Below are 27,106 nucleotides of genomic sequence, written 5' to 3'. Positions count from 1 at the left end.
ACAAAGAAAACCGGTGTCTATAAAAACACCATTATGTTTGTTGTTGTAGGCACGATTGTGAAAAATTACAGGCCCACCAACTGCTTGAAATTTTCTGGTCAGATAATCAAGAATATCGATCCACTAAATTTTCGCCAAAAACAAGAAGGACTACTTTGCGAGGAACTGGGCGAAATGTTAGGCGATGAAGGCTTTACGGTTTCTTACCAGCAGCGAAGCGGCTCGCAGATGTTAAGTGCTCCTTTATATAATAAGGACCAAAAAAGAGGGAGTAAGTTGCTCCCCATTTGGTCCAGTCCGGTATTAAGTAGATGCAGACTTAGGACCCCACACTTCTCAAAAGAATATTTTCAACTGGGCGAAGTTCTCCACATATACTCTGCCATCGAAGAAGGCAATTTCGGTGATTTTTCGTGGTTTTCATCCCAGCTCTTCTGTGCAGAGGACACTGAAGGTTTCACCAACACTTTCCAGATGCAATTGTTCGCGATAAACTGCCCTCTGGTCGGCTGCGAGGGGGTGTGAAGGAGCAAATTTACGTAAACTGTTATCGGTTCCATACCTTCAGGTTAACATACCCTTCTATGTTAACAGGAGCCATTCGTACTTTGACTACTTCTTGACAATAAGTAATGTCAGCCTAACGTCCAATCTAAATGCATTCCCTTTCCTTAAAAGCGCTCTCGATGTCTTATTCTAGCCATTTTTCGACTATCGGATTACAGGAACACCACTTGGTGATTCATGTACCAATTCCTGTGCACATACTTTTCCCATGCTTCAATAAACTGTGAAGCGGAAGTCGATGCATTAATTGAAATCGTTCAGTCCTCGTGGTCCCAACGATTAGCTATCCTCTCTATCCTCACTATCCCTGTACTACACCATGTATAAACAGGTCCTCAGTTTATTATACAAAAACGGCTTTCAGTACCAGAAACCAATTCACAAGAATCCAGACTTCCCATAGTGAAGCAAGTGATCTACCGGTTGCCATAAACCCAAACCTATCCAATGTCCTTCACGTCAATAAGAATCTATGCGCTGGGAGCAAGTTGCTCTCCATTTGGTCCGGTCCGACATTAAATGGATGGGACTCCTCAATCCCTAAAAAGAAATTGAATAAGTATCTAATTTCACATAAATATGCTCTATTCTTTCCTTAGCAATCCGTTTCCACCGTGAAGATTTTTTGTTATAAGCAAAAAAGGAAATGCACATCCTTCGTCACTTTGCACCAGCTGATCGTGCTGCGAAATACCTTGAAAGCTGCCAGTCTCAACCTAACTCTTAGCTGCTGACTTTGGGATACTGAAATCAGTGAAGACATAGAGGGGAATTCCCTCTTCTCACACCGATTCTCGATATTATTTAGAACACTCCTTCCTAACTAAATATATCGTTACAAGCAGGATAATTGGTCCACACTGCTCCTCACTCACCTCCGTATTCTCAACTCATATCCCAGTCGGCTTTTATTCTATTAATTACAACCCTTTACTAGACTAAGTCAATGCCTGCCAAACTAAATCAATCTTTGCTTCAAGTGCTTAGGAATACCAAAACATATAAGCTAAGCGTTTTCCACTTAAGCTCTAGAGCTACTGGGGTTCTCACTTGCTGTATTCACGAGCCCAGTCGGCTAGTCTTGATCGATTACGCCATTTTCCTCGGTTTAGTCTAAATGAATCGGGAGGCTCTTAAATCACTATCTAGTGTTCCCAGCTATTGTTGTTTCGGCCGGGCTTTTGGTCGTTTTCCATCAACTTCGTTTTTCAGACCAATCTTGGCAAGTGAGCTCCCATCAATACAAATTACATGACCATACCCCTAACAACGCCTCTCTCGCAACTTTTCCACAAACGGTACAACCCCTCATGATTTTGTAAAGTTATGGCATCAGCATTAAATTAGCATAAGTTATCGGCTAACTGCTTGACAGATCCTTTTTTGTACATGGAACGCACGATCCGTGAGAAAATGCGCAAATCGTTTGTCCATTTTCGTTGCGAGGTCCCAAACGCCAACCTAGCACCATTTATCCCGTTTTCTCTATTTGCAGCTTTTCACAAAGAAAGAACTCCCAGCGATCAGCACGTGGAGTTGGAGATAAGTTTTGGGAGGTACAGCTATTGTTTTTAGTCCTGCAAACGTATCCTAGGTTTTTTGATCCATTGTAAGTATCAACCATCGTTTTCGCCCTGCCATTGGGTGCTTAGCAAAAAAAATGCGAGGTCTCAGCTGCGATTGATGGAAGAAGACTTTTTGGTACTTTACAAAAGAATGGATGATTCCGTAACCTGGATAACGACGAAATTTATGAGCGGCACCGCAACCATCTGGCTGTCGATAAGATCATCTCCATATGTTAGGGTGAGTGGGCCACATAATCTGCCTTAGTGCAGCAAGTCTATAAGGGCAATACCTGTGATAGGAAAAAACGATGTGGCAGACCCTACCTGAGATGAAGCAATGGCATGGATCAGGACGCCAAGCAGCTTTTAGAGATATCGAATTGGTGCACCTCGGGACAAAACCAGAGTGTCTGAAGTTCCTTATTAAGGCAGGTCTAGATCGGTTATTTCTAGGCTTTTCCGCCGTTGATGTTGATGATGAAATGAAGATCTTCGGTCATGTTTGGTATATCAAAGTTAAACAGAATCGACGGCTTGATATTTATAACAACTCGAACACATAGGAGACGGACAAACTGACCATCTGGCTTAGCAATGCTTAGTGACGATGGTTACTTTGGCCACCATGTGGACTCATTACAAATGCTGCCCAACGTGGGGTCCAACATCCGTTAGGTTTCAGGTGGAAAACAATCTTTCCAGCCCCAGGTGAAGAGTTCATTTTTTTGTGAAGGAAGTGCTCCTAAACTTTAAACCCATCATACCTAATAGATAGAGTTTTTCTTCCAGCTTCTCCGTTAGCATACTTGAAAAGCACGTAATTTTCGTGTTCGTTTCGAGCCTTATGGCATCATAGGTGACCGCCTTCCCGAAGTCCCTGGATTCACGGATCTTTCGTGCTGTAACCTGATATGCATTACCATCTGAACTTCTCAGGAGGGTCTTTCCCTACTGTGTACGAAGTTAATTATTTACATTCTTCTTCTTCGTTGAGAGCAACGATGAAACCTTGATGGAATACTGATGTGGTTTCCTTAAGCTGCACCTCGTCTGCCTTTCCCATGTTGTTCTCCGTTTCCAAAGGACAAGGATTCAATTCTCGCGACTTCCTGTTGACTGCTGTGTTTCTCCTTTAATATTGCACTCTGCTCGTGAATTTTTCAGTGCGATTGCCATTAAATTTTGGAGTTAAAATAGCACGTTGTCAGCTGCGAATTCTATCGGTTGTGTATTTTCAAAATTCTTCTAGTTTTATTTGACTCTCTTACCTCTCTGTTTCCATTAAGCAAGTACAATTTTGGTTAGCGCTATTTTTTTACTAGCTACTCAGTTTTTTTGCCAACAACGAATATTTGAGCGACATTAGACATTCGCTTGTTCCACACACCTTGCTTTAGTTTTTGAAACAAATAGAACTTGAGCGAAAACTTGCCCCCTCCTTTCCTTGTAAGGCATTCAAAATGTTGATTCCTTTTTGGCTTCTATATTGGCAGTTGTTAGAACCTAATTGTTAACTTTTGCTTTCGACATCCAGTTTTTGGAGTTCCAAGGCCAGAGACTTTCTAGGAAGCAGCAGTCTTCTACTTTTCAAGGACATCCCTCAGTAAATTCGAGGCCCAGTTAAGGTTTTCTTAATTCATTGATCACTCCTGCAACTCACCCAGATCACCCTCTAGCCAACGAGCGCACCAAGGTACAGATTGGTAGAGTAACCAAAATATCAAACTCTTGTGTTTTACAATTTACCGGGATAAAAACGCCATCGCATTGGCGATTATTGTATTCGGCGGAGACCTTAACCCGCTCTATTCCAGGGAAGTCTTCAATTGCTAGGCAAGAAATAGATCCGATAGGCTTTGTGAGTTCGGCCGGGGTTCCGGGAAGCCCTCCGCGAGTAATTTCGATATCGATTATCTGACGTCAATCCTTGGGAGCGTATCTGAAACCAGACTTCAGAACTATCAAGAGGCATTGTAGACTATTAGTGGTAGGTCCGCTTCTTTGGTGGCTAGACTCCAACAACGACCCAGAGAAATGAAACAGGTGGAAAATTTGGGTCATGAATTGTGTCTTGTGTGTGATTCTAATGACAGCATTGGTCGCCGTGCAGGTCTCACCTGTGACTGTTTCGCATGGTTGAGAGTCAACAGGACTGCCTTTCAACCTGCAGAGCATCTTATACTTCAACTTAAAATTCATTCAAGTTGAATTCTGGCAGCTTCAAACCGCAGCAATCAGAGTATGCCGTCCCGAAAGCACAGGGGTACTATAGTACACTCATTCCGCTGTTAGAATTGCCGACGAGTAGAACATGGCAAGCAGGATTGTATGGTATAGAGGGGTATCTTTTGTAATCAGTGCGGACTCCCTAAGATTTTTCAACCCCAGTGGAAGAGCTGTTCCAATCGACAAAAACCCTCCGCGCGATTGTGTATGTAGTCCCATACCTCACAACTTCAATTAGTTACACAATAGACAAATTGAAGTAAAGTAAGTGTAACCAAGAAAATAAATTATTTTTCTATTTATTTGGAATAATTTTGTAGAAACATCCGTTTTTACTTTGGTGGAAATAATCGAATTATTAAAAAGTTTGCCCTTTAGAAAATAGTCCTATATGTGTGCGTTCAATTTTGTGTAATACCTGAGATTTCACCTGTATTCAATTTTGTGTAATACCTGCTTGTTTCTGCGGAAAGTACTTAGGAGAAGGATTCCTTCGGCAACTTGTAATTAAATACTCGACTACGACTAGGCGGAATAGTTCGACCAGCACATCACAGTTATAGACAAGCTTTTTTTGTCGAATGTATAGGCGACTCGGAGTACGTGATAGGGAAAACAACACTAATTAAAAGATGAAATTGACTATCTACAAACTATACTTTCTCAGTGGAATTTCCAGAATTTATTTACACTAAAAACGGAGTTATGCCTGCTCCTCTCATGAATAGATACAAGTGGCAAAGCGAAGTAGAGAAACTTCTGAAAATAACGAGATAGCCAAGGGATACTTTACTATCAATGATGGAGCTTGTTAAAAGCAGTGCAGTAAATCTATAAGCATGAAACCTAAAACCGCGTTAAATCCGTCCCTACGAAAGATTGATGAAACGAGTACTTCATCAAGGCTGGTCGATGCCCTCGTGTATGAGTGCTTAAAAATATCCTCCACAACCTCAGAAATATCAATCAAATGGTAGTGAACAAAGGAAATATCGATAAAAGTTATTCCATTACCGTCCGCATGAAACTATAGGTTTCGAATTTTAGTTTCATGGAGGGTTTCGCTTTGTTGAAATTAAAGGAAAATTCCCCAGACTTAAAAGTTTCAACTGAAAACGAAATGGTTGAATTTTCTGCCACAATACTCAGCTCGCTCTCGGTTTATTCTAGTCTCGCCCCTTGCGCAGAAAGAATAACCATACAAAAAGTTCAATGCTAGAAGGTACAATTCGAGAAAGTCAACTGGGTTACAGTTGTAGTGTTTCGTCCCTCGTTGCCGTTACATAACTGCCAAAGTTGAAGATACTTAAAGGAAAGTTAAAGCAACAAGAAAACGATTTCTCTTTGCCCATAGTTTTCCACTTGAGAAAGCCAGCGGTGCGACCATTTCTGCTGACTGAAAAAAGTACAAGTACTTGTTAGAAAGTAATGCTGTAAATCGCAGCAATTTCTATATTTTACTCAGCAGTCCTGTACTTTACACTGTACCGTTTTGTAGAAAACTAAGAAAGTTAAGTGCAACTGCAAGGAGTGCCATCCATCAGAGCGTAATAAAAAGGCGAAAAGTTGTGGAAATTGTTCTAGGTGAGTGGAGAGGAAAGGAATTCAGTGATTCTAATGGAAATAAAAAAAACGAATCAGCGCGCTCAGAAAGTTTATGAATAGGAGGAATATTAGTATATATTTTAAAAAGTTGGATTTTAATGCTGAAGATTTCAGCTGCCGTGCCTTAACTAATGAGGTGCTGTCACCACGCTTGACTTGATGCAAAAAGAGAGAGTTCCTTGCTCCAAGCAGTGAGTTTTGTTGAACACTATGCAGTACTTACCCAGAACTATAAGTTTCACAGGTCGGGCGTCTTCCTCATATCCGTTCGTGTTTGACGCCCGACACTGCCACTTTCCATCGTCTTCCAACATAACATTTCGAATAGTCAACCCGCCGAGAGGTTCTTTTATGAAGCGATAGTCGGTTGGGCGTGAATTTCGATCGACAGTTTCAACAATCTGAAATGAAAAAAGTAGTTAGATATAAATCTATTAGTATACTCAATTGATTTGGTTAAATATCACTTCTAATTTTATAGTACTTATAGGGGTCTTTTTTGACCACTATTTGAGCACTTACACTTGCAACACATATCTGAGGTATATCTTTCTATTTTTGTATTTTATAGTGGCTCTTGTATTACGGGATGGCCAAGTAATTATCCAGAAGAACGAATTTGTAATGAAGAAGTTCAATACTTCGATACATCATTGATAAGTGACGAGGACGACGAAGGGTAGCGTCAGCGATTTGTGCCATATAACACTTCGGTCACTTCACCATTGTCAGACATGCTTTAGAGGAAGTTTTGGTCTTCGACCCTGTAAAAACTAATCTCTCTTCTACTACGATTTTGAGTAGTTCTGAATTCTCTTAAGATTTCCCCATCCAGCGTGATGTAAATTATATGGTATAGGACCCACTCTGATGCAAAAGACAGGGAAGAGATATCAAGTTACTATAGTGTATGTGTTGAAGAAACATATTAGGGCTCCGCGAAACTAGACTGTCTCTAAACAGGAATGTTTCACAGCGGGTGAAGCAATATGCAGATTTGACCATGTTTTACTCAAATGGCTGATGAACGAGTTCGACTTAGGCTGGCCAGAGCTGCTGGTTCATCACAAGATAGGAAGAGTTCGTAACACATTGTGCCCGATTCTCCGTCTCGCATGTATTCGCTTTACAATACCCGTCGAAACCCAGAAACTCGCCGCATCACATAAGAATATTTGGAAGCACGATGGTTCCTTTTATATATAGCTCGTAGTGTTCGATGTGGTACTGGTATTTTATCTCTTAGGGAACAGCTTCATGCAATAATAGTAGGATTTTCAAGAAAATTTCCAGTATGTTGCTTCATATTGAAACCGATGATGCGTTCGCAGAAAATTTTCAAAAAATGATAATATACTATTATCGACTATTATTAACTATGCCATTATTAACTTTATTTAAGCGGGTATCATAACGGGCAGTATTTCGGGGCTTAGATACCATGCGCATAGGCTACCATAATTTTCGTCAGAATTTTCGTTTGGCTGGATTCTGAATCGGCATCCTCGAAGTAATTGACCCTTTTTGGACCCCCGCTCTCCTCCTCTTTGCAACAAAATTAGTAAGTGTTTCGGAAAGTACTAATCGAGACCTTTCAGTTGGTACCTCACATGGATGTATTCCATGTAAAATAATTTGACAGCCCTCTTTTAGGTGTATAGGGGCTCACTCTTCCAATCTTTCTACCGAATTCTGTGTCAACAGGTATAACCGTTTCTGATAAAAGTGTCTGTGACAGACAGACAGATAGGCGGGCAGACGAATATACAGACAGACGGGCTGCCGTCCAAGACCTGCTAGCACAGAAAGCGTATGAAAAGGAAATCGATGTTGTTATTGTCTGCGAACAATATAAAAGTCTCCATCAAGGCGTTTGGGAAACAGACATAAGTGGAAAAGCTGTGGTAATCCTCTTCTATGGAACTTAATGTATGATGACATTTTACGGCTCCCAGTAGCTAAACAAGCCTTTGTCGTCGGATTCGCAGATGACGTTTGAGTGGTCATAACACCCAATCACTCCGACGAAGTACAGATATATACGAACGAGACTATACTGATGATCAAGTCTTGGCTTAAAGACCACGGGCTGGGACTTGCTGAACACTAGACGGAGTTGGTGCTCTTTACAAAGCGGCGGAAACTGAAAACTATTAAAATTTGCATGGGGGCGCATGTTGTTAGCTCTCAGCCATCGCTGAAATACCTGGGAGTAATATTCGACTCCAAACTGAGCTTTAAACCCCACTTAAAGCTTACTGGGCAGAAAGCGGCGACTATCGGCTTAACATTGGCAACGATGCTTCTAAATGTAGGTGGCCCGAAAAACAGTCGACGATGTATTTTCATACACGGCACTAGATAAAAATCGGAGAAAATCGCAGGAAGCTTCAAGCAGCCTATCGGTTAAGCGCTCTCCGATTGCGGTGATGGTCCCGGTGGATACTCTAACCGATGAGGCAAGTCGTCTGTGCAAGAATCAGGAAACTAGCCTAAACAAACAAAGTGAGCGTATGCGGTCATTGGCTGAATGACAAACAATATGGGACCAGGCGGAGAATGGCCGGTTGACACGCAGACTTATCCCAGACATATGTGCGTATGTGGACCATGCGGAACCACGGTGAGACGAACTACGATCTAACTCAGTTCTTAACCGGATACGGTGGGTACAGGAATTACCTCTATAGGCTCAGTCTAGATGAATCGCCCGAATGTCCTACGTGCGAAGGTGCAGCCGAAAATTCAGAACACGACTGATAAGGTTGCCTGTCTTTGGCTATAGCTTTGTATAGTCTGCATACTTCTATAGTCTATTTGATCCCTTGACACCATTTCCTGAAGTTGTTTCGTTTTGCTTTCCAAATTGCGTTGCTACACGCCGTCAGTGCGCTTTTGTACCTTGACTAGTCTCCAAGTTGTTTTGCCCGGTTGAAGAGTTTTTTGATCTTTGTTTGGTCTGCTTGCTTTGCTCACATAAATGATTAGCACTAGTGCTAAAAAAGAGGTTGTTAGCGGTCATCAGTTTGCAGTCGTCACCAATCACTGCTGCTTCAATGGTGTACCATGGTATCATCGAAGGCCCATCTTAGACTTGCTTGTGATGCATAAGCCCTAGTAATACCTTGTCTAAGCAGGGACGTTAAGTTGACGTTCAATCACCTTGATTATCTTAACATCAACAGATATTGCAGTGATGTGTCGATTATTCAAATTCAATCCACTTTCGTTCACAATCGGACTTGGGACTAATTACCATATAATCGTATTCTGTATTTCTTGATACTAATAGGGAAAAATAATTCACTCCTGGTTATGACACTTGTTTAGACTTTCATAGTTAAAAACAGAATAGTACTATCTTGGCCTATTTCAATCCCAATTGTGAAAGTAGATGGAATTTATACCTTCATTTTGAACGTCTTAGGATAACTGTATCGACCCGCAGACAACTTGCATGGAAGTGGTCAGCAACGCATGATAATGTTTTACTAATCGATAATGAAAATGAGGAGATCTTTTTTCTACGGAGATCATGCCCCTGGACTCCATCTAGAAATAGCAATGCGGTGGGCTATAAAACTCAAAATCCTATATTATCAGACCTCCTCATCAAGTAGATTAACAAAACATTGACCTAGTTCCGAACTTTTGGGGGAACTCAATCTAAATATATTTGCCAAGGCGTTTCTCACATATCTTAAGGAAGAAGCATTTCCCACATAGTGCTAGATGTAAAGAACGCCTTTAATTTCACGAGATGGGGCAAAGTAGTTCTTAGTCGGTGGTTTATCATTGCCGATTTTCAAATCGATACGCTTTTGTGCTACGAAACAGACGAAGACTGAAAACATATCGAACGACATGCGAAATCCGACAAAAGTGCATCCTACAACCATTCTTGTGGACAATTCTAAATAACGGAGTACTAATGTTAGACTTTTGCTACTGGTGTGGCCTCCATTGATTTCGCAAGCAACATTGGAATCATGATGAGCTTTGTGAGAATGAAGCAATTTATAATATTGTCGTAAACACGCTAAACTGACAAATCGAATGGACACTGACAAGTTTGACAAGTTCCACACTAACAGGTTCCACCGACTGCGAAAAAATCCGGCGAATATTCGAGACCAGATATACACGGTGATGTAAGTGCTCCCGAAAAGCGGAGGACAGTCTCGCACACATTCGGCGAAGTATAACAAGCCGAACGCGAGCCTGCTACAAAAAAAATAAAAGAATAAAAAACGAAATCGTGGGCGAGAGTATGGTATGTGCGAAAGGTGTTGCCGAGAGTGCGAAATTAGTATAACCGCAATCAAATTGAATTAGTAAAATAAAGTGTGTGTGTAAATAAAACGGAAAATAGTGTTTTTAATCAAAACGAACCCAGAACGCAATATTAACAATATTAATTTCAGGATGGAGAACGCTAGCATGTCCTTCGCAGAACATAAAACCGATTATTTATCACCAAGCCCGGAAAGTGCAGGTCTATGATGATCAAAGCTAGACCGGAACAATACATTTCCAGCCTGCGTTCAAGTATTTGGGCGTAATGATCGACCATTGGCTAAACTTCAAATTACAGGTGAAGCGTATAGCAACCAAGGCATATAACACCAGAGCGATGATTCGGGAAATACTACATGCTTATTTAAAGGGCGAAGCTTCACACGGCCAACGCCAGTAAGTAACGCCTCGATTCTTTTGGACGAAACACCTTTAGACTACTATCTGTTCACTTCCTTGGAGACATTAAAAAATTGATCGCCAAGCTTACTGCCTGTATCGAAACAGGCTACATCAATAAAGATGTGTTTTTAAGGTTCTGTGTGAAACGAAATCGATTCAATGTCTGTCTATCTGTCGGTCACCTCCGATTTACTCGGAAACAACTGAACCAGTAGTTGTCAATTTGGTCAGAAGGTATGGTCTGTGGACCCCTTTTCATAAGGCAAGGTAGGGCATACATGCGAAAGGGGGGTGTAATTTTTTTTTCATCTAATATGGTCCTGTGGGATACCAAATCAAAGGGCTCGATTAGTACTATCCGAAACTGATCCTATTTCTGATATTACGTGAAACATAGGGAAGTAAGCGGTCAAATTGTGTACCTCAAAAAGTGAAACAGGTCTTATTCTCAGAACCTAGTCAGCCGAAAAATACGAAAAAAATCACAATGGTGCATCTATACGGAATCTGGACCTCAAAGTACGTCCCATTCTATATCTACTCAAATAAAGAATTCATTCTGGAAGTACAAGATTTGTCATTGGTATAAGGAATAATATAAGACATATAACTTTGGGAAGTTTGAATGAAATCCAACTATTATTAACAAAGTTATTGGCGTTGAAATTTCTGCATTTCATGAGAATTTATTGCCCTCTAAAAGGTGTATGACGTCATCATCATATAAAGGGGAATTATATGAACGGCGGAGTTCATGGGTACATTTTAATTTTCCTTTTTTCTAGTTATTTGAATATCAATATCAATTACTCGGGACACTTATTTGTATGCATATGTATGTGCTAATTAAGTTTGCGGGCAGCGTCCAATAGGATAGTCTTGTGTGTACGTTAGTACCAGTGGTATTTATTGTAAGTATATACTTGTATGATTTTGTTCACGGGGTAAAGTGAAAATACGTGAAGACGCTTCAGATCAATTTGGATAGGCAACGTTTCTTTATTTAGGATTAGCAAAATACTGATATCTTTGATATGTATATACATATGTATATCTAAATTTTACTAATTAATGAAGGAATATTTTTCCATTTTTTGCTATGTACGAATAGAAAGTCATACCAACCTTTTACTGTAGCTTCCGGTATCCTGACTTATTCTTTTTTTTTAAACCAACTTTGTTGCAAACCTACACATATTTGGTACACTTACTTTCTGGACGCGCCTCGTATCTGAGTTCTGTATCCATCTTCAGGGAATTCAAACCTACATGAGGTATTATAATGATCTACATCCCGGGCACACTAAAATAACGAATTGGAACGCATGGCATCTCCAGCAATGGGTTTGTCACCCTTTCTTCAAATGTAACCTACATACTGCCGTTTGAGCTTCCTTATTAAAAGCCAGAGCACCCCCGGATTTATGGTGAAGACAGTCAAACGAAGGATAGGTAAATGGCGTCCCGTACTAAGACGGCATCAACGGCACAACCAGACCCTGCAGTCTCCTCTGTAGGGGCGTGAACGTCAATGAGGCTTATATTTCTAAATGTGCCTCGCAAGCGTAGAGTGCATAGCCGTTCGCTTATGTTTTCAAAGCCGATAACAGCAGGTTTCATTTTTTGGCTGACTGAGAAATCTACTCCGAGCACATGTTTTACTGGACGGCCACTATAATATATGGTGTAGTGGCTCTTCTCCAGGAAACCGGTCCCTGTCCAGCCCATCTCTTGCAACGCTGTTACATCAGCCTCATATTCGGACAGGGTATTGGCTAGCTGCTCAGCAGCATTCGCTCTGTATAGAGGGCGCAAGTTCCGTGAGAAAATGCGCAAATCGTTATTCCGTTGTCGTTGCCGGGTTCGTCGTTTTGAATTCCATCCTGCCCGAAGCTGCTTCTGTGGCTTCGTAACTTCGATTTTCCGTGTAGGGTTGTCAGTCCTACACAGCCGCCAACCTGCAGTATCAGCTTTTAGGCGCGGGAAACTCGCCTGCAGAAGACCTCTTAATATCATACCTTATGGACATTTTTTTTTCTTTTATCGTTGCCAATATTAAGAGGAAAAGGCCGAATAATAAAGTGCTCTTGCCAATGGCGGGGAATCGTTACCTTGGCCTCAGGGAGCTATGCTCCGCGTCAGTCTATCCTGCAGTGCACTGCTTGACCCCAATCGTTACCTTACCGCTTTGTGAAATCTTTCAATTACTTAAGTGCAACTGAAGGCAAAAAGTCAAACTAAATTGAATGGAATATCTGTTGATTGAATATAAAATTATCACGCAGGATGACCCGATAATACATATAATCTGTCAAGTGAAATTCAACTCCCATGCAATCACACGTCACTATAATTAACGATGCAATTGTCAAAAAGGATTCCCATTTTTTCAAGCTAATGCAGTAAAAACTTCCAATCCAAAAACACAAAACATTCATTTCCCCAATAACATTCAACAAAGTGGCTGTTTATATAACAAAAGCCCCCATTTTCTATAGAGGAGTAAAAACAAAAGGATGGAAAACTACAATGAAATTGAAGAGTCCTGGTTACGAGTCCCAATTAAAAACGAGCAAATTGTCTTTGCAAGTCCAATTCACTCTCTTTCACTGTCACTACTATTAATACCAGGATCGCTTTCGTTTGACACGGAGAGAATGGTTGCTTCCTTTTGAGCAGCTCAACATCGTTAATCAGCTAATCAGACGAATACATTATGCAACCATACTTTGCAAATTTTGTCTATTGTGTGTGCATGTTTTATGTAACTAAACAGATTATCGCGGTCGTTTGTTGAGGTAATCGCGGACTTTTGCATACGAAGGGAAATTAGTTAAATAATTTTCCATGTTAAGGGAAAAGGACTGTGGAAATCGAGGTATATGAAATACGTTTATAAAATATTGTTTAAATAAGGACGACACTGTCATCTGTTATTTTTTAACTTTCGGTGTTGGCCCAGAAATAGTAGGCCATAGCCCCGAAAAGTAGGAGAAAGTTTCTCTCCAATTGGTCTGGTCCTCCTTCAAGGGGATAGCGGACTCATAGCTTCCCCAATTCTAAACTAAAATTATTTCAGCTTCGGCCGGCTTACGCCAAAAATACTAGGTGGTTTTTCTTATGGATAAATGTAATTTGCAGCCATGACGTGCTTGCGGATTGATATAGGGGAGCGAACAACATCTTATAGCCATTTCGGTCAAGCTGCTTCCAGGGTAGAGCCAGAGGCAACTTATCATTTGAAACTACAGTCGTTTGTATCTTTTTGTTCAAATAAGAATTTAGCATTTCTAAATTTGAAATAAGTTAAAGCGAATTGATCATATACGCAATGTTGTCTGTCTGTCTATTTTGTAGTCTCGAATAGTTACTCATGATAGGAATTATTAAGCTTTCCCTTTGAGAGACAGAGCAATTATCGAGACGACGATAGTCCTCTCTACAGTTATTAAACTACTGCTTTCAGGCCTTGGGTAATTCATTAATGGACAAGTGGATCCTCTCTGAATTTGAATTTTGGTTCATAGCACTCACTTTGGAGATTGGATTTACAGCTCCAGAGGATTGAGGGCTTTCCCAGGAACATTACCATTAACGAATGTTGGCATTTCCCAAAAAAAAAACAACTCCATACTAACCCTTCTCGTTTCCTTTTACTGATCCATCCAGTACCATGCTTTGTTTTTATCTATTGCATTTAACCGGAACCTGCCCTGTCGAAACTGCAAAGTACCACTTAAAAGTCTTTCAGGTACAGCGGAAAGGAAAATGTGCAAAATGGGCTCGTAAAATCTGAACAAATTTCATGTCGACTAATTTCAGTACTTTGTAGTTCTTCAATGCCTCATGGCTGCACCCAAGAGCCATTGTGAAAGTCCTCGCATGCATTTCGGGCATGCACTACTTTGTATGCAAGACAAAAGTTTTCCAATAGACCACTCATCTTCCACTCGACACACAGTAGTGTCCGCTTTGCTAGTCCTTGTTGGGTCGACACACTTCTTCCCCTTTTATTCGGTCAAGAGCAAGTTATTCCAATCCTATGCCGGCTGAGAATATCGTCAAACGCAAAACAAAGTCTCTAAACTTGCTCTAAAAACCATCTCCGGTAAGGATAATATATAACGAAATTACCCAGCACTTTGTCTCAGGAATCTATCGAATCTTGGTTTTCATCGTAACCTGGTGAGCGGAAATCGTTTAGACTTAACAAAATTCGATGCGGCTTTCGTCCCAATGGGATACGGCTGGATAGATAAAAAGAGCAAAAATTCTAGCCAGATACAGCCACTAGGGTGTTGCGTGGATACAGTGATTCCAAACTAGAATGTGTTGAAAAAGCTACTTACAATTATGTAGTTCCTCCTTTACAAATAATAATGCTGAGGATGAAAATATTTTGAGCATCGTATAAGTGCTTGAAGTACTTGCAACGGATAAGATAGGTATGTCAGTTTTTGGTGTAAATTGGAAGCAGCAGCGTCAGTTGCTGATTCGAATGGGTGAGGCGTTGCCCACTTTATCGTCGCTGTTTTGCCATTGGCAAATGGCAAATGGTTTTATAGTTCACTAGCTTGTTTGAAATAGTAGGAAAAAAACTTCTGCGTACGTGTAGTATTGTTCTGAAATATTGAACAAGCATGAAATCTGCACAGCAAGGTTCGTCTCTACTCTCTGCTATTGTACTCGGATACTTCAGTCCTCGGTTGTTCAGAATTTGTAGCCGAAGTCTGACTCACAAAACGTGTACTCTAGACAATCCACGGTACCCAGGATAAAACTTCCGATCCGTTGTTCGATATATCAAGATGAGTACTGAACTTGAATAGACTCATATTTGGAGGACATACCCAGTATTACTTCCAGTGCCTTTCAGAGAGGGGGGAGGCTTCAGAATACTTTTCAAGGCTGAGAATTAAAAAGGTGCCTGAATAAATAAAATTAGGGGGCAGTGTTGTGAAATGCATTTATGCACAAGGTACAGGACTCCTGTCTCATATACGAGCTAAAGTAACACCTGTGGCGTCTAGAGCACTAACCCGGAAACGTTTGGCGTGTTACGACAGGTCAGGCCTAAACAGCCTCCCTACCGTCTCTTCTCCTAATTCTATCCGTTTTTTGGCCTTAAGCATGGCCTCAATTATGGTATCCGAAGTTACTTGGCACCTTGCCTTCACCTTCTCCAGAATAAAATTTGTGATAGTTATCACCCACCGATTTCTTACAATGCTCATGACCATGATTTCTCGATTGTATGCAGGTTAGGCTGAAAATACATGTGTTCTTTGAACAACTAGTTTAGGTAATAGCCAACTTCATCGTGCTTTCAATTGAACACGCCACACGTCTTTAATGAGATGCGCAGTCCATCTACCATTTCCTTCGCAACGGACGGCTTCCTTATTTTCATCACCTCTTCTGAGAAACATAGTTTCTTACTCTGGAGCATGAAAAGTAGATCTTACTATCACTACCATTGCGGGCTACGAAATGGTATCATAGGCGCACCCAACCCGCAAACCTCCTCGCCGCTAAGCACTAGGCACTTGCGATGGTTACTAAGGGCGTCAGTCCATAATTCAGAAGCGTAAAGAATGACAAATAGAACCACAATCATAATTAAACGCCGCCTACTGGATAAGGGACCGCTGACATTGGCCACCAGCCGGCAAATCGCAAATGTAATACTTATAACTTTGCCTTCGGTGTTCCAAATCTGTTGGCAGAAGCTCATTTTCATGTCTATCATAAGACCCGAGCTATTTCGCCACCAGTTTGAATTAGTGTATCAGAATTTACTTTAAGTATTCCCTGATTGCTGTAAAAAGCGATTCAAAGGAATAGAAATTTGTGGGCTAGCAACCTTCACTGATACCGAAACGTCAGCCAAGCCTCAGAACAGAACTAACCTCACAGCTACGTACTTTGGCTACGGAAAACAACTTATGATTGGTTGCTATAATGTGAGCCCGGTTTCCTACAACGGTATCGAGAATCCACAGAATGTTCGCTGGAGCGAGAATTTCAACGATGTAAGCCTGACATGTTGGGTCTAGGCGAAATAAAGTGGGACCCTGGAAAGTGCTCCTCTCCTCCGTATGGCAATGCGCGTTTGCACCGGGGAAAGTCGATGGTACCAGACGCGAATCTGATGTCGAGGGAAAAAAGGCTTCACTGCGTTTCTTAACCGTATCATATCTGGTTCCCGCTCTTCTGAATTAAATAACTAATTACCGTAATATACAAATACGGACTGATCCTCCAAGTGGAATAGAAATCATTTCTACCATCAATGCACTCAAACGGAGTAAACATTCGAGGCTCGACGTCCTTTCATCGCTAGTCCACTTTCTGCAGATCTGCTGCTTCCCTTTATATAGAAATAGGCACCCCAGTGGAGGTTGATAACCTGAAGTACACCTCGAATGAAAGTACATTTCGAAGGCTGGGTCGACAGAGAATAGACTGGTTATCATTCTACATTCTACTGCATTGACCACATCATCTCCCTACGAATTAATTTTGGACATCGTTGACATGAGATGCAGCTGGGGTGCCCTACGAAGGAATGACTTTCCGGAGAAATGATTTACTATTACCAGAGCAATATATGATGGGGCAAAATGTCACGTGCTGCACCGAAGCAGCGGAATTCGCGGTTCAAAGCGAAGCCCGCCAGGGTTGAATCTTGTCACCGATGTTATTTGTTCTTGTTATCTGCGACATTTTTCATGTTTTCTTGACTGGAGTATGTGGATGACTTCAATGGACCATGACATCTTCCTTCGAACGCCTCGACTACGCTGATGGTGTCTTTTTGGTCTTTCACCGAGTTATGGACAATGTCCGATTGAGCTCAGGTAAAGCTGGAAGGTTTGAGGCAACGTATTTTGTGCTACCCTCAGTAAAATAAACATAAAATTCTGAAATCAAATAAAGGGATCAAAAGGGCGTTCACCTCAGACAACTCGGTAGGACGGACAGTGGGGTCACCAAGGCGGGTAAGTGAACCGATATACCTGGCTTGATATGACGATGTTGAAATAAAGGTCCGTGAAAAGAAACGCCTCTACCACAAGTTTCACAATGATAAACCTCAAAGCAATCGGCAAATTTACAAGAATGCTAACAGAGAAGAAAAAAGCGACCGTTCTCACCTGAACGGCCCATTACAAAGATCTTTACGATAAACTGGACACTCGGGACTTCCTAAAAGCCGACACGAATGCACACTGTATATCCAACACCCCAGTTATATTAATGACAAGAACGATTCAACTTTAACCATTGCGAGGCAACTCAAGACTTGTCCCCAAAACTTTCGAGAGTCGAATTTGGTGTTGCGGAAATTACGGTAATGCTAAGTGGGTGAAAGACTCATCTGAAAACACGGCCATATGGTCATGCGGACGACAAGCCATTCAAGAAACAATGGTGGAGCCGGCTTTGTAAGCAAACGTTATATTTACAGCTGCTACGCTCCTCCTAGTACAACATTAGCGCAATATACGGAGATGCTAGATGGCTTAGTATTGGACGCTAGAGACTACAGCCCCCAAATTATTGTCGGTAATTTCAGCGCCTGGGCCTTGGACTTAAGAAGTTGAGTGACGAACACCAGGGCCAAATCCTGCTTGAAAACTTCGTGGAGCTGGACATCGTACTAGCGAAAGTTAGATGCGTGCCTTCCGAGGCAGGGGTGAACACTACACCCACAGTGACCAACAGGATATCTTTTCGCCATTAGAAACAGAGAAGACGACAGTTAAATGCGCAACGAAAGTGGAGATATTCGGATAGCTGGCTTGTTAGGAAACCAAACTAATCCCATTGTTGAAATCATCGTGCCTTCGAGTGAGGAGGATTTGCCACAGGACAAGAGGGAAGCCAGAACATTGACAGACAAAAAAGAATACTGTGATTTTCGAAGTTACCTTAAGAAGGCTACACCTACATAATTCGTACAAGCAGCTGTATCTTAAGGCAAATACGAACCCGTGGGGTGCTGCTTAAAAGGTTGATCTGATGTGACGTGAATGAACAAGATCCGTGGGCTAAAATGACCCCAGGTGACGTGCACGCGACTTTTGTTCAAAATAATCGAAATTCCTTTCCTACAATAGGAAGAAAGTGGACTTCAAGCAATGTTTCAATACGACGTCTTCTCAATCCCCGGTGTGGTCGGGGAGGAAGTACGATTAATCTGTTTACAAATTTGGCATAATATGGCAACGGGGTTGGACGGGATTCCGAACAACGCCCTCAAGTTTGCTTCTAAAACAGGCCCTAGTGATTCGTAAGCATATTTGATTCGTGCATGGTGAAGGAAGTATTTCTCACTCAGTAGAGGTGGCAGGGGTTGGTTCTGCTACCGAAGCGCAAGAATCACCTGGGGTACCCTCTTCATATTGCTCTATCTGTCTTTTAGACACAGTGAGGAAGATGGTGGAGAAGGTGATGTACAACAGGCTGCTTCCGTACGAAGAGCTAGAGGTTGGCCTATCGGAGCAGGAGCATGGGTTTAGCAGAGCACGTTCTACTGCCGATACAATAGCAACGATCGTGTGCGGCGCAATGGTGACGCAGGATCTCAGGACGATCTTACCGCGGTAGTAATCGTGAAACACTCTCGAGATCTGCAACTGTATGGAAGTGGAACCATTCATGCCATCAAAGCATGGCTCCAAATGGTGAAACCGGACCTGGCGAAAGATAAGAGGCGGTCCTTATTACCAATCGCATGAGAAACAATACTGTCAAAATCCGCGTTGGTAATCACGAGGCCATTTCAAAATCGATCATTAGGTAGCTGGGGGTAATGATCTATGTCAAGTTGGGCTTCAAGGAGCACCTGGATTACGCTCGCGGAAAAGCAATAAAATCTAACCCACCACTAGCAAGGATAATTTCTAACATTGGAGGGCCAAAATCTGCTGCTTATCGCAGCGGTGGTGAAATCCATCTTGAGGTACGCCACTCTTGTCTGGGGGGGGGAGCACTGGACAACACGGTGAACGAGAGCAAGGTGGGGCGCTGTGTGTCATCGCTGGGATAATTCCCCTGGATTTTCTAGGGAATGGGCCACACTGTCTCTACCAGTGAAATAGAACGAATCCGGCCGAAGTGAGCGCTATTTTCCAAAAGGCTACTAGGAAGGAGCTATATAAGAGATGGCACCAACGATGAGAGAATTCCCAAAAAGACCGCTGAACCCAAAAACTGATCTCATGTATTGACAGGTGGATTAAGTGAAGAAACGGAGAATTGAATTACCACTTAGCACAGTTCCTTATGGGGCACGGTGTGTACAGGGAGTTACCGAATTGCTTCGGATTGGACGAGTCCCAAAACTGTCCCGAAAGCACCGCTACCCCCGAAGAACCGGAGCCTATTATCTTCTTTATCCGAGATTCGCGGACGAAAGGCGGAGGCTAAACGATGCCGGTCATCGGACCCCATAATCTCTTGGCAAATTTGAGTATATTAAAGGTTAGAGTAACTGTGATACACGGAAAGACACAGGATCGAGCTTAAAACGCGACGGATGTGTGACTTAAACGCTCTGATATATACTAGAGCCCTCCTCGCGAAGAATGGTCCCTTCATTTAAGTGGCTCGTTAAACTCCCTTTCTCCTTCAATTTCCACTTGATGTTGAAACTAAATCATGGCCTTTATACTTGGTGCACTTATTCTCATAAACCTTAATATGTATTCTACGACTATTATAAGCATTTTTAATTAGAATCACAAAATTTTCATAACACTAAAAATGTAGAAATTGGTCTATTTGAAAGGCTTCTTAAATTAGATTCTCTGCTCCGCTCAAAAAACGCCAGATTCCTTGATTACTTTTTAACCGCAAAGTTTAGTACCCCTGCCATCTCTACACCACCAGCATAAACTGGCTACAACCCATCCTCGCACATAAAGTAATTAGCTAAGTGAGAATAGGTCCTGTTTAAGTCGAAATGTGCCATTAGTTTACTATGTGGTCACTTTATTAGGCTTGTTATAGTGTGGATAATGTGGTCATAAAAATGTGTACCTGGCACTTTTATCTGAATATTTCCTTCACATCCTTATCCAGAAAGTGTTTACGAGAGCAAGTTTCCATTTCGATCCGTGCCAAGACCATGGGGGAGAAAAGAATTTTAGTAGTTTCCCGTGGCTTACCTACATAGTCACCGGCAAGTTACCATGCTACTGTGACAATTTATGGTATAGTCAAGTTTAATATCGGTGGCAGTCACGTATAAAGTCATTCCTCCTTATCTCAAGTGACGACAGAAGCTAACATTGACAAAGAGATACTTTGTCCTATGCAAAAGTGTGACGAAGTGAGTATTAATTTCTAGTTAGGATAGTCGAGCGACTGTGGTGACCTAATTTTAATATTTATTGCCCCGTTTTGCATTTATGGAAGGACTTCAGAGCCAATTTTTGTTAGTTTTATTAGTTGGAAATATTCATGTAGGTTAGAAAAGGTATCTGATAATATAATTACTCGAAACAAGCTATTTTATGTGTTAAGGGAACGCTGTGATTACATATGGATAACAACTTAATTTCGGAACTAAGTTAAGGAAACTTCAATCGATGAAAATTATAACTTCTTGAAAGAACCAAAGGATATCCAACAAAACTGTTTTCTAATATGCAATGAAAACAAATTTGCCTTATCAAATTAGGACGCTTCTGGAAATCGTTTCCCCAATTCATACTTATCAACAAATGACTTTAGCTAGCTGGCAAATTAATTAAGCTGGATATCTGAGTTAAGTAGAGATAGTCTTTATGTTATATCTGTTTATATACAGAGGGGGGCTTTGCCCTACAATAACTTTGTTAATTACATGTACCTGCAGTGAAATTAAGGGAGGTTTCCCAATAAATTTCTAAAGAGAGACTGAGAGGTAGTAGGTAGAACAAGCGGTGGTGTTAGGTAATGCAGTGATGTTAGGTGATGTTGTAATGTTTGATAATGCTAGGATCGAACAGAATAAGAGAATAAGAGGAGATCAACAAGGAAGCCTGCATAACGCTCAAGGAACTTTGCTCAAAAGCGGATGTAAACTCGTGGAGGAGTATCTCTAGACACGCCACCATCCTCGTAAGTCAGATACCTTAATATACTTCTTAAATTATCCAAATGGTATTATTAGCAAGGGAGAAGTTTTAGCTGCCTTCAAAGGGGTTTTGGGTGCAATAGTAATTCCGGCAACAATTGAAGATGAGCTACAGGTAACTTTCAGTGGAATAGGAGACAGTAAATCTTTGGGCCAAGGCGAAGTCTCGATGGCACATGTCTTCTCAAGTTGTTAAGGTGAGCATATAATAATAATCGTTGGAGACAACCCAATCCAATCGGACCTGAAGTGTGTTCGAGCACTTCATTCCAAAGCTTAGCGGTACACTACAGGATTGCAGTAACCTGGGTCAGCAGTGCGGTCGCCTGTGACTCGACTAGTGTAGAGTCACGATACAGACCCTAATACCAATGATTTGAACCGCGACCTTCCATTAGGACAGCCTAGCGCTGTAACCATTGGACACATCCACAAAGCCCGATCAATAATTGACCCAAATCGAATTAGGGGTGGACCCTGCAATGTTCACCACGTTACACTTTCTGTTGTGGGAATGAGATAAAGCTGATCTTCAGCTATATAGGAACATAATAACGAAACGCAAAACACCTCAATGGGCTGTTTAACATTCATTCTGTTGAGTTCTAAATTTTAGAAACGAAAGTCGATGGTAAACTAATAATGTAACCGCACCATGAATAAAGTGAAGCTCAATAGGTTGCGGTCACCGGGACTAGTAATTTGAGCGAACGAGGGAGACCCTGTCCGAAAAGTCTATACAGGTAAGCCTGGCCTCTAGTGGAGCAGTGGACGGCTAGAATTTTTTAGCAGTAACGATCTGGATTTTCTACTGGTCGTACGCCCAAACTGGGCACAGATTATCTCTCCATTTAATATGTTGATGACTTCAAACCCGAGGTAGGAGCCGACAATTTCAAGTTTGAGAATGTTGTAAAAAGGTACACAATCAGCAACGAGAACGATAATGAAAATTTGGTGAGTAGGCTATATGGTAACCATGTACTGAAAGTGGGTTTAAATCTGTTTTCACATCAAAGCATATATAAGACAACATTGATCCTTCCAAGTATAAATAATCTACTATAACACCAAATTCACATTTCGTATAAACATGCGAAGTACAGATATGAGCAGCATCATTTAGTAAACGCATTGATTCGGATAAAATCACACGAAAAGGCCACAGACTACAAAAGGTAACAGTTCAAAATCCCCTCATAAACGATGAGGATGTAAACAGATGAAAACAGTATACGCAGCAATGCTAACAATGAACCTCTTAGACATTTTAACTAGAAACTTTACTCCCCTTATTAGGATGAATTCTGGGTAAGCATACTAGCATATTTCAGGTGGAAATATACGCCATATGCAGATGTGCCTCCTTCAACCTTAACGGAAATTATATAGGGTAGGACATTGCTATTCTATTCGATAACCAAGTTGCTATCAGTGCAATTAGTTCCTACCAGCGGAATTCCAAACTGGTATAACAATACAACAAACAGGCCAGGCTTGGCTCGTTCAATGAGGCAGCGGACGAGCTAGTGAGGAAAGGAGCAGCGACGCCTCTATACGGGTCAGAGCTGTAATGTGGAGTAGGAAATAGGTTTATGGCTACAAATTTGAAAAATGAAATGGAATGGCTGGAGAAACTTCACTGGGCGAACTTACCAGTAATGGAATAGTCCAGGATGCTCATGGGAGGATACGAATCCAAACGAGCCTCCAGATCATAGGACGAGTTACTGCACTATAACCTGGGGAAACTAGGCATATCTGCGAACACTGTCTGTAGATTCTGTGAGGAGACAGACGAAACCTCTACACATGCCCTGAGACGGTTTCCAGCAATTGTTCGAAGTTGGTTCAGGCACCTGGGAGAATACTTAAAACCAGAAGCCAGATTAAAACACTTGGAAGTATTATTATGATTATTCTGTTAAAGGGGAACTCGCAGTGTATCCTTAAAGCACTATTGTGCCCCTTTTATTGGTTATAGTCTACTTATTAGCTATAGTATTTCAAATAAGTGTATTTTTGCATCTGGTATTAAGTGTTCTCCGAGGTGCCTCGACCTACTTTCCACAAGTGCTGGATACTGTCCCAAAACGTGTATAGAGATTTCAATACACTCAGCATACAACCTGCAGGCATTGTCCGTAGATATCCCAAGCTTCCCCAGGTAATAGTTTAGTTTTCCTGGTTCATTGCCCTCAATAGGTTTCCGTTTCCACTGAAGGTTGTAAAGGCATCCCTGCTCCCTTCTTAGACAATTCGTCCATTATCTCATTGCCTGCCAACTCAACAGGGCCCGGAACCCAGAGTATCCAGACCTTATTGTGCGAGCCGAGCGGGTTCATTCTCTCAAGGAATTCCTATAGCAGTTTAGAGCTCACCTGGTTAGACCTAAGTACCTTGATCGCTGCTTGGCTGTCAATTCGAATAGTAATGTTCTGCATGTTGTAGTTACTTTGGAGATTAAAGGCACCTGTCTATTGCCTATTTTCCGCCTGAAATATGCTAGTGTGTTTACCCATTGGCTCCAAGTGCATTTTCCTTGGAATATTGATCCGGGCACCGGCGGACGACGGATTCGTCAGTGTGCCAAGTAATCAGTTGCTGGTTACCCCAACGTGCTTCAAACTTCTTATCAAAGTGAAACCTCGTTGGCCCCGCGTTACTGATACTCCCAGCAACCCTGAAGATTTCCCTCATTGCCTCCATCTATAAGTAATCCCAAAAGGACCTACAGGGGACCCGTTGAGCATGTCCTCATTGCCCCACTGATACACACACCAACCAGTTTTTGGAATTTGTGTAACTCTCTGTTTGTTGAGTTCAGTTCTTTCTGCCCAGATTACCGCTCCATAGGTAACCATTGGCCGTACTATTGCAATGTATATCCAATGTAATATCTTCGGGCTGCAACCCCATTTTTTCCTGCTATGAACCTGCTGTCACCGAAGCCCTCGTAGCTTTCCGACAAGTGCAAGTGAGTAATTTTTGGTGTAGCGTAATTCCCAAAAGTTTGACCTCTGTTTCTTGTTTCACCTCCATGTCATGTAACCTTATGACTCTCAGGTGATCAGACTTATATTTCCTAGTGAATGGTACTATGGTGGTTTTGGCTAGATTCATACGCAGCCTCGTCTTTCTGAACGTCGCACTAGTAACCCTTAATCCAGTTTAGATTCTATCGCATAGGGTATGCTCAAATTTGTCCCTACATATTAAAACAGTGTCGTCAGCGTAACCCGAGACTCGTAATCCAGTATCCGCTAGCTTGTCTAGAAGTTCGTCCACTACGATATTCCACATGATCGGTGATAATACCCCGCCTTGTGGACAGCTTTGAGTAGCATTCATGACAACTGCACTTGAACGTAAGGAAAATAATAAAATTCTTATCAGTTATGAGTTTAGACGCCATACTATAGTTTATAGGTATAGGCCCCTCAATTCCACCACGGCCTAGCCTATGACCGATAAGAGTGGCGAGTTCGACCTAAATGGGTCAACATGGAAGGAATAAGAAGACGATTATCGTCATCAGCACATGGATGAAAGAAGTTCCAAACCTACATCAGCTCAGATTTCCATTATGTTTCTTGGAAATTATGCTGCGATCCAGCACGACCGACGAGTCTCTCGACCTTAAAGACACGGGAGAAAACAGTAAATAGGTAGAGAGGTATGTGAGTAGGTAAAATTTGTAATTAATACTATTGTTACCTATTTCTTAAAAATAAAAATGATTTTAAAAACAAAAACAAAAACTGTGGTGACCTAGTTTAATGTCACAAGTAACATGACTATAATCGCCAGAATGGATAAATTCTGGAGGGCTGTGAATATCAAGACCTACCCGCGGAGTTTGCGAAAAATAACTTAACATCTTACAACTGCTTGGCTCTAACTTCAGCTGGGTTACCACAAAGAACCCCATAAAAATCTGATTGCGATGAGGCAACTTCGACAGTGCGCATTAGAGTGTATGACGAGTGTGGTGGAATGGTACCCTATTGCTTCGTAGGAAGGCCAAATTTTCCTCGATTAAGCAAAAATGGGGGGCGTAAGCCATCTAAACTCAACAACCGACACGTAGTACGAGTAGACTTCATTTCTTATCACAATCTGTGAGACGCAGACCCCCTGGTGAGCTGAACTGCTGGAACTCATTCTGGCCAATTCACCGGCCCGCTCCCTCTATGTCTTTATAACTGGGAGATCGGAGAAGGGTTTTCTCCAGTTTGTTCTTGCATTGATTCACCAGTTTGGAAGGGGTCAACGGTGAATTTAAAGCTGGCTTCACTGCAGTGAAAATAGTCATATTTCGTCTGAAAGTTGATTAACTTACTGTCCGCTGGAAAGCCTCCTCTATAGTTGATTACTCAACCCGCAAGAAACTGAAATGTCCTAGAAAAATGCACGAATCAGATATATTCTGCATATTCGAGAAAATTAGCATTTGAACTACACAGTCAATTTTTGATTCGTTGGTGGAAAATACTCGTTTGTTGTCATAGCCTTGCAACCCATTGCTGACCTTTCACTCCTCTCTGGTGCGAATCCCATAGCGAAGGCTGTTTTGAAACCTGGCCTATACGATGACGTTATTTGTTGGAGATACCAAAACTCCTCTTGGTAATAGGTCCTAAATGTTGCTTCCGACGACCTTCCGAGCCAGTATCTTAATTCTCGTGGCCTGAAAGCACTGCACGATACAATGTGCTTGATACGATGGTCCAGCGAAAGGAAATACAGCAATGTCTTGAAGGCGTCCTTTGTATTTTACTATGATAGGGTCTATTATACTGCCTGCTCGGCGTAGGCTTGTGCCGCGCCACATCGTCGCTCACCTCATCCGACGGTGGTTGAACGGCCGCTATGGTTGAGCGAACGTACACCTCCTGTACCTGGTCGGCCGTCGCTGCTAGTTCCTCCAAGGAACCGGAGACGCAGGCTAGGATCGCCTGGGTGCCCTCCGGGAGCCGACGCAGCCAGAGCGACTTCATCAGATCGTCGCCGATCTTGCTCCCACCCAATTGCCTCATTTCACGAAGCAATTGGCTGGGAGTTCGATCACCCAACGTTAAACCCGCCAGCAAGTGGTCTAATTTTGCCGACTCGCTTGCCGACAGGCGCCTGATCAACTCGCTCTTGAGCTGCGAGTACGATGCCGACTTCACTACGTCGGACACCAGAAGTATGGACTCTTCGTCCAGGCCGACCACCGCGTAGTTGAAACGGGTCGCGTCCGATGTGATGCCGGACATTTGGAACTGCGCTTCCAAATGCACGAACCACAGCTCGGGGTTCCGCCGCCAAA

General features: G+C 42.0%; 1 protein-coding gene across 1 annotated transcript in view; it reads right to left on the bottom strand.

Annotated features, from left to right (window-relative positions):
• Positions 1–27,106, bottom strand: part of LOC119656106 — a 558,620-nt gene that overhangs the window by 198,788 nt on the left and 332,726 nt on the right. The window contains exon 3 of the mRNA XM_038062421.1: positions 6,190–6,367. Coding sequence (XP_037918349.1) covers positions 6,190–6,367 — 178 coding nt within the window. The remainder of the gene's footprint in view (positions 1–6,189; positions 6,368–27,106) is intronic.

Source organism: Hermetia illucens, chromosome 4 (assembly GCF_905115235.1).
Source record: "Hermetia illucens chromosome 4, iHerIll2.2.curated.20191125, whole genome shotgun sequence".
NCBI lineage: Eukaryota > Metazoa > Arthropoda > Insecta > Diptera > Stratiomyidae > Hermetia > Hermetia illucens.
Note: the sequence above shows the minus strand (reverse complement) of the source record. Positions and strands in the feature narration are given on the sequence as shown.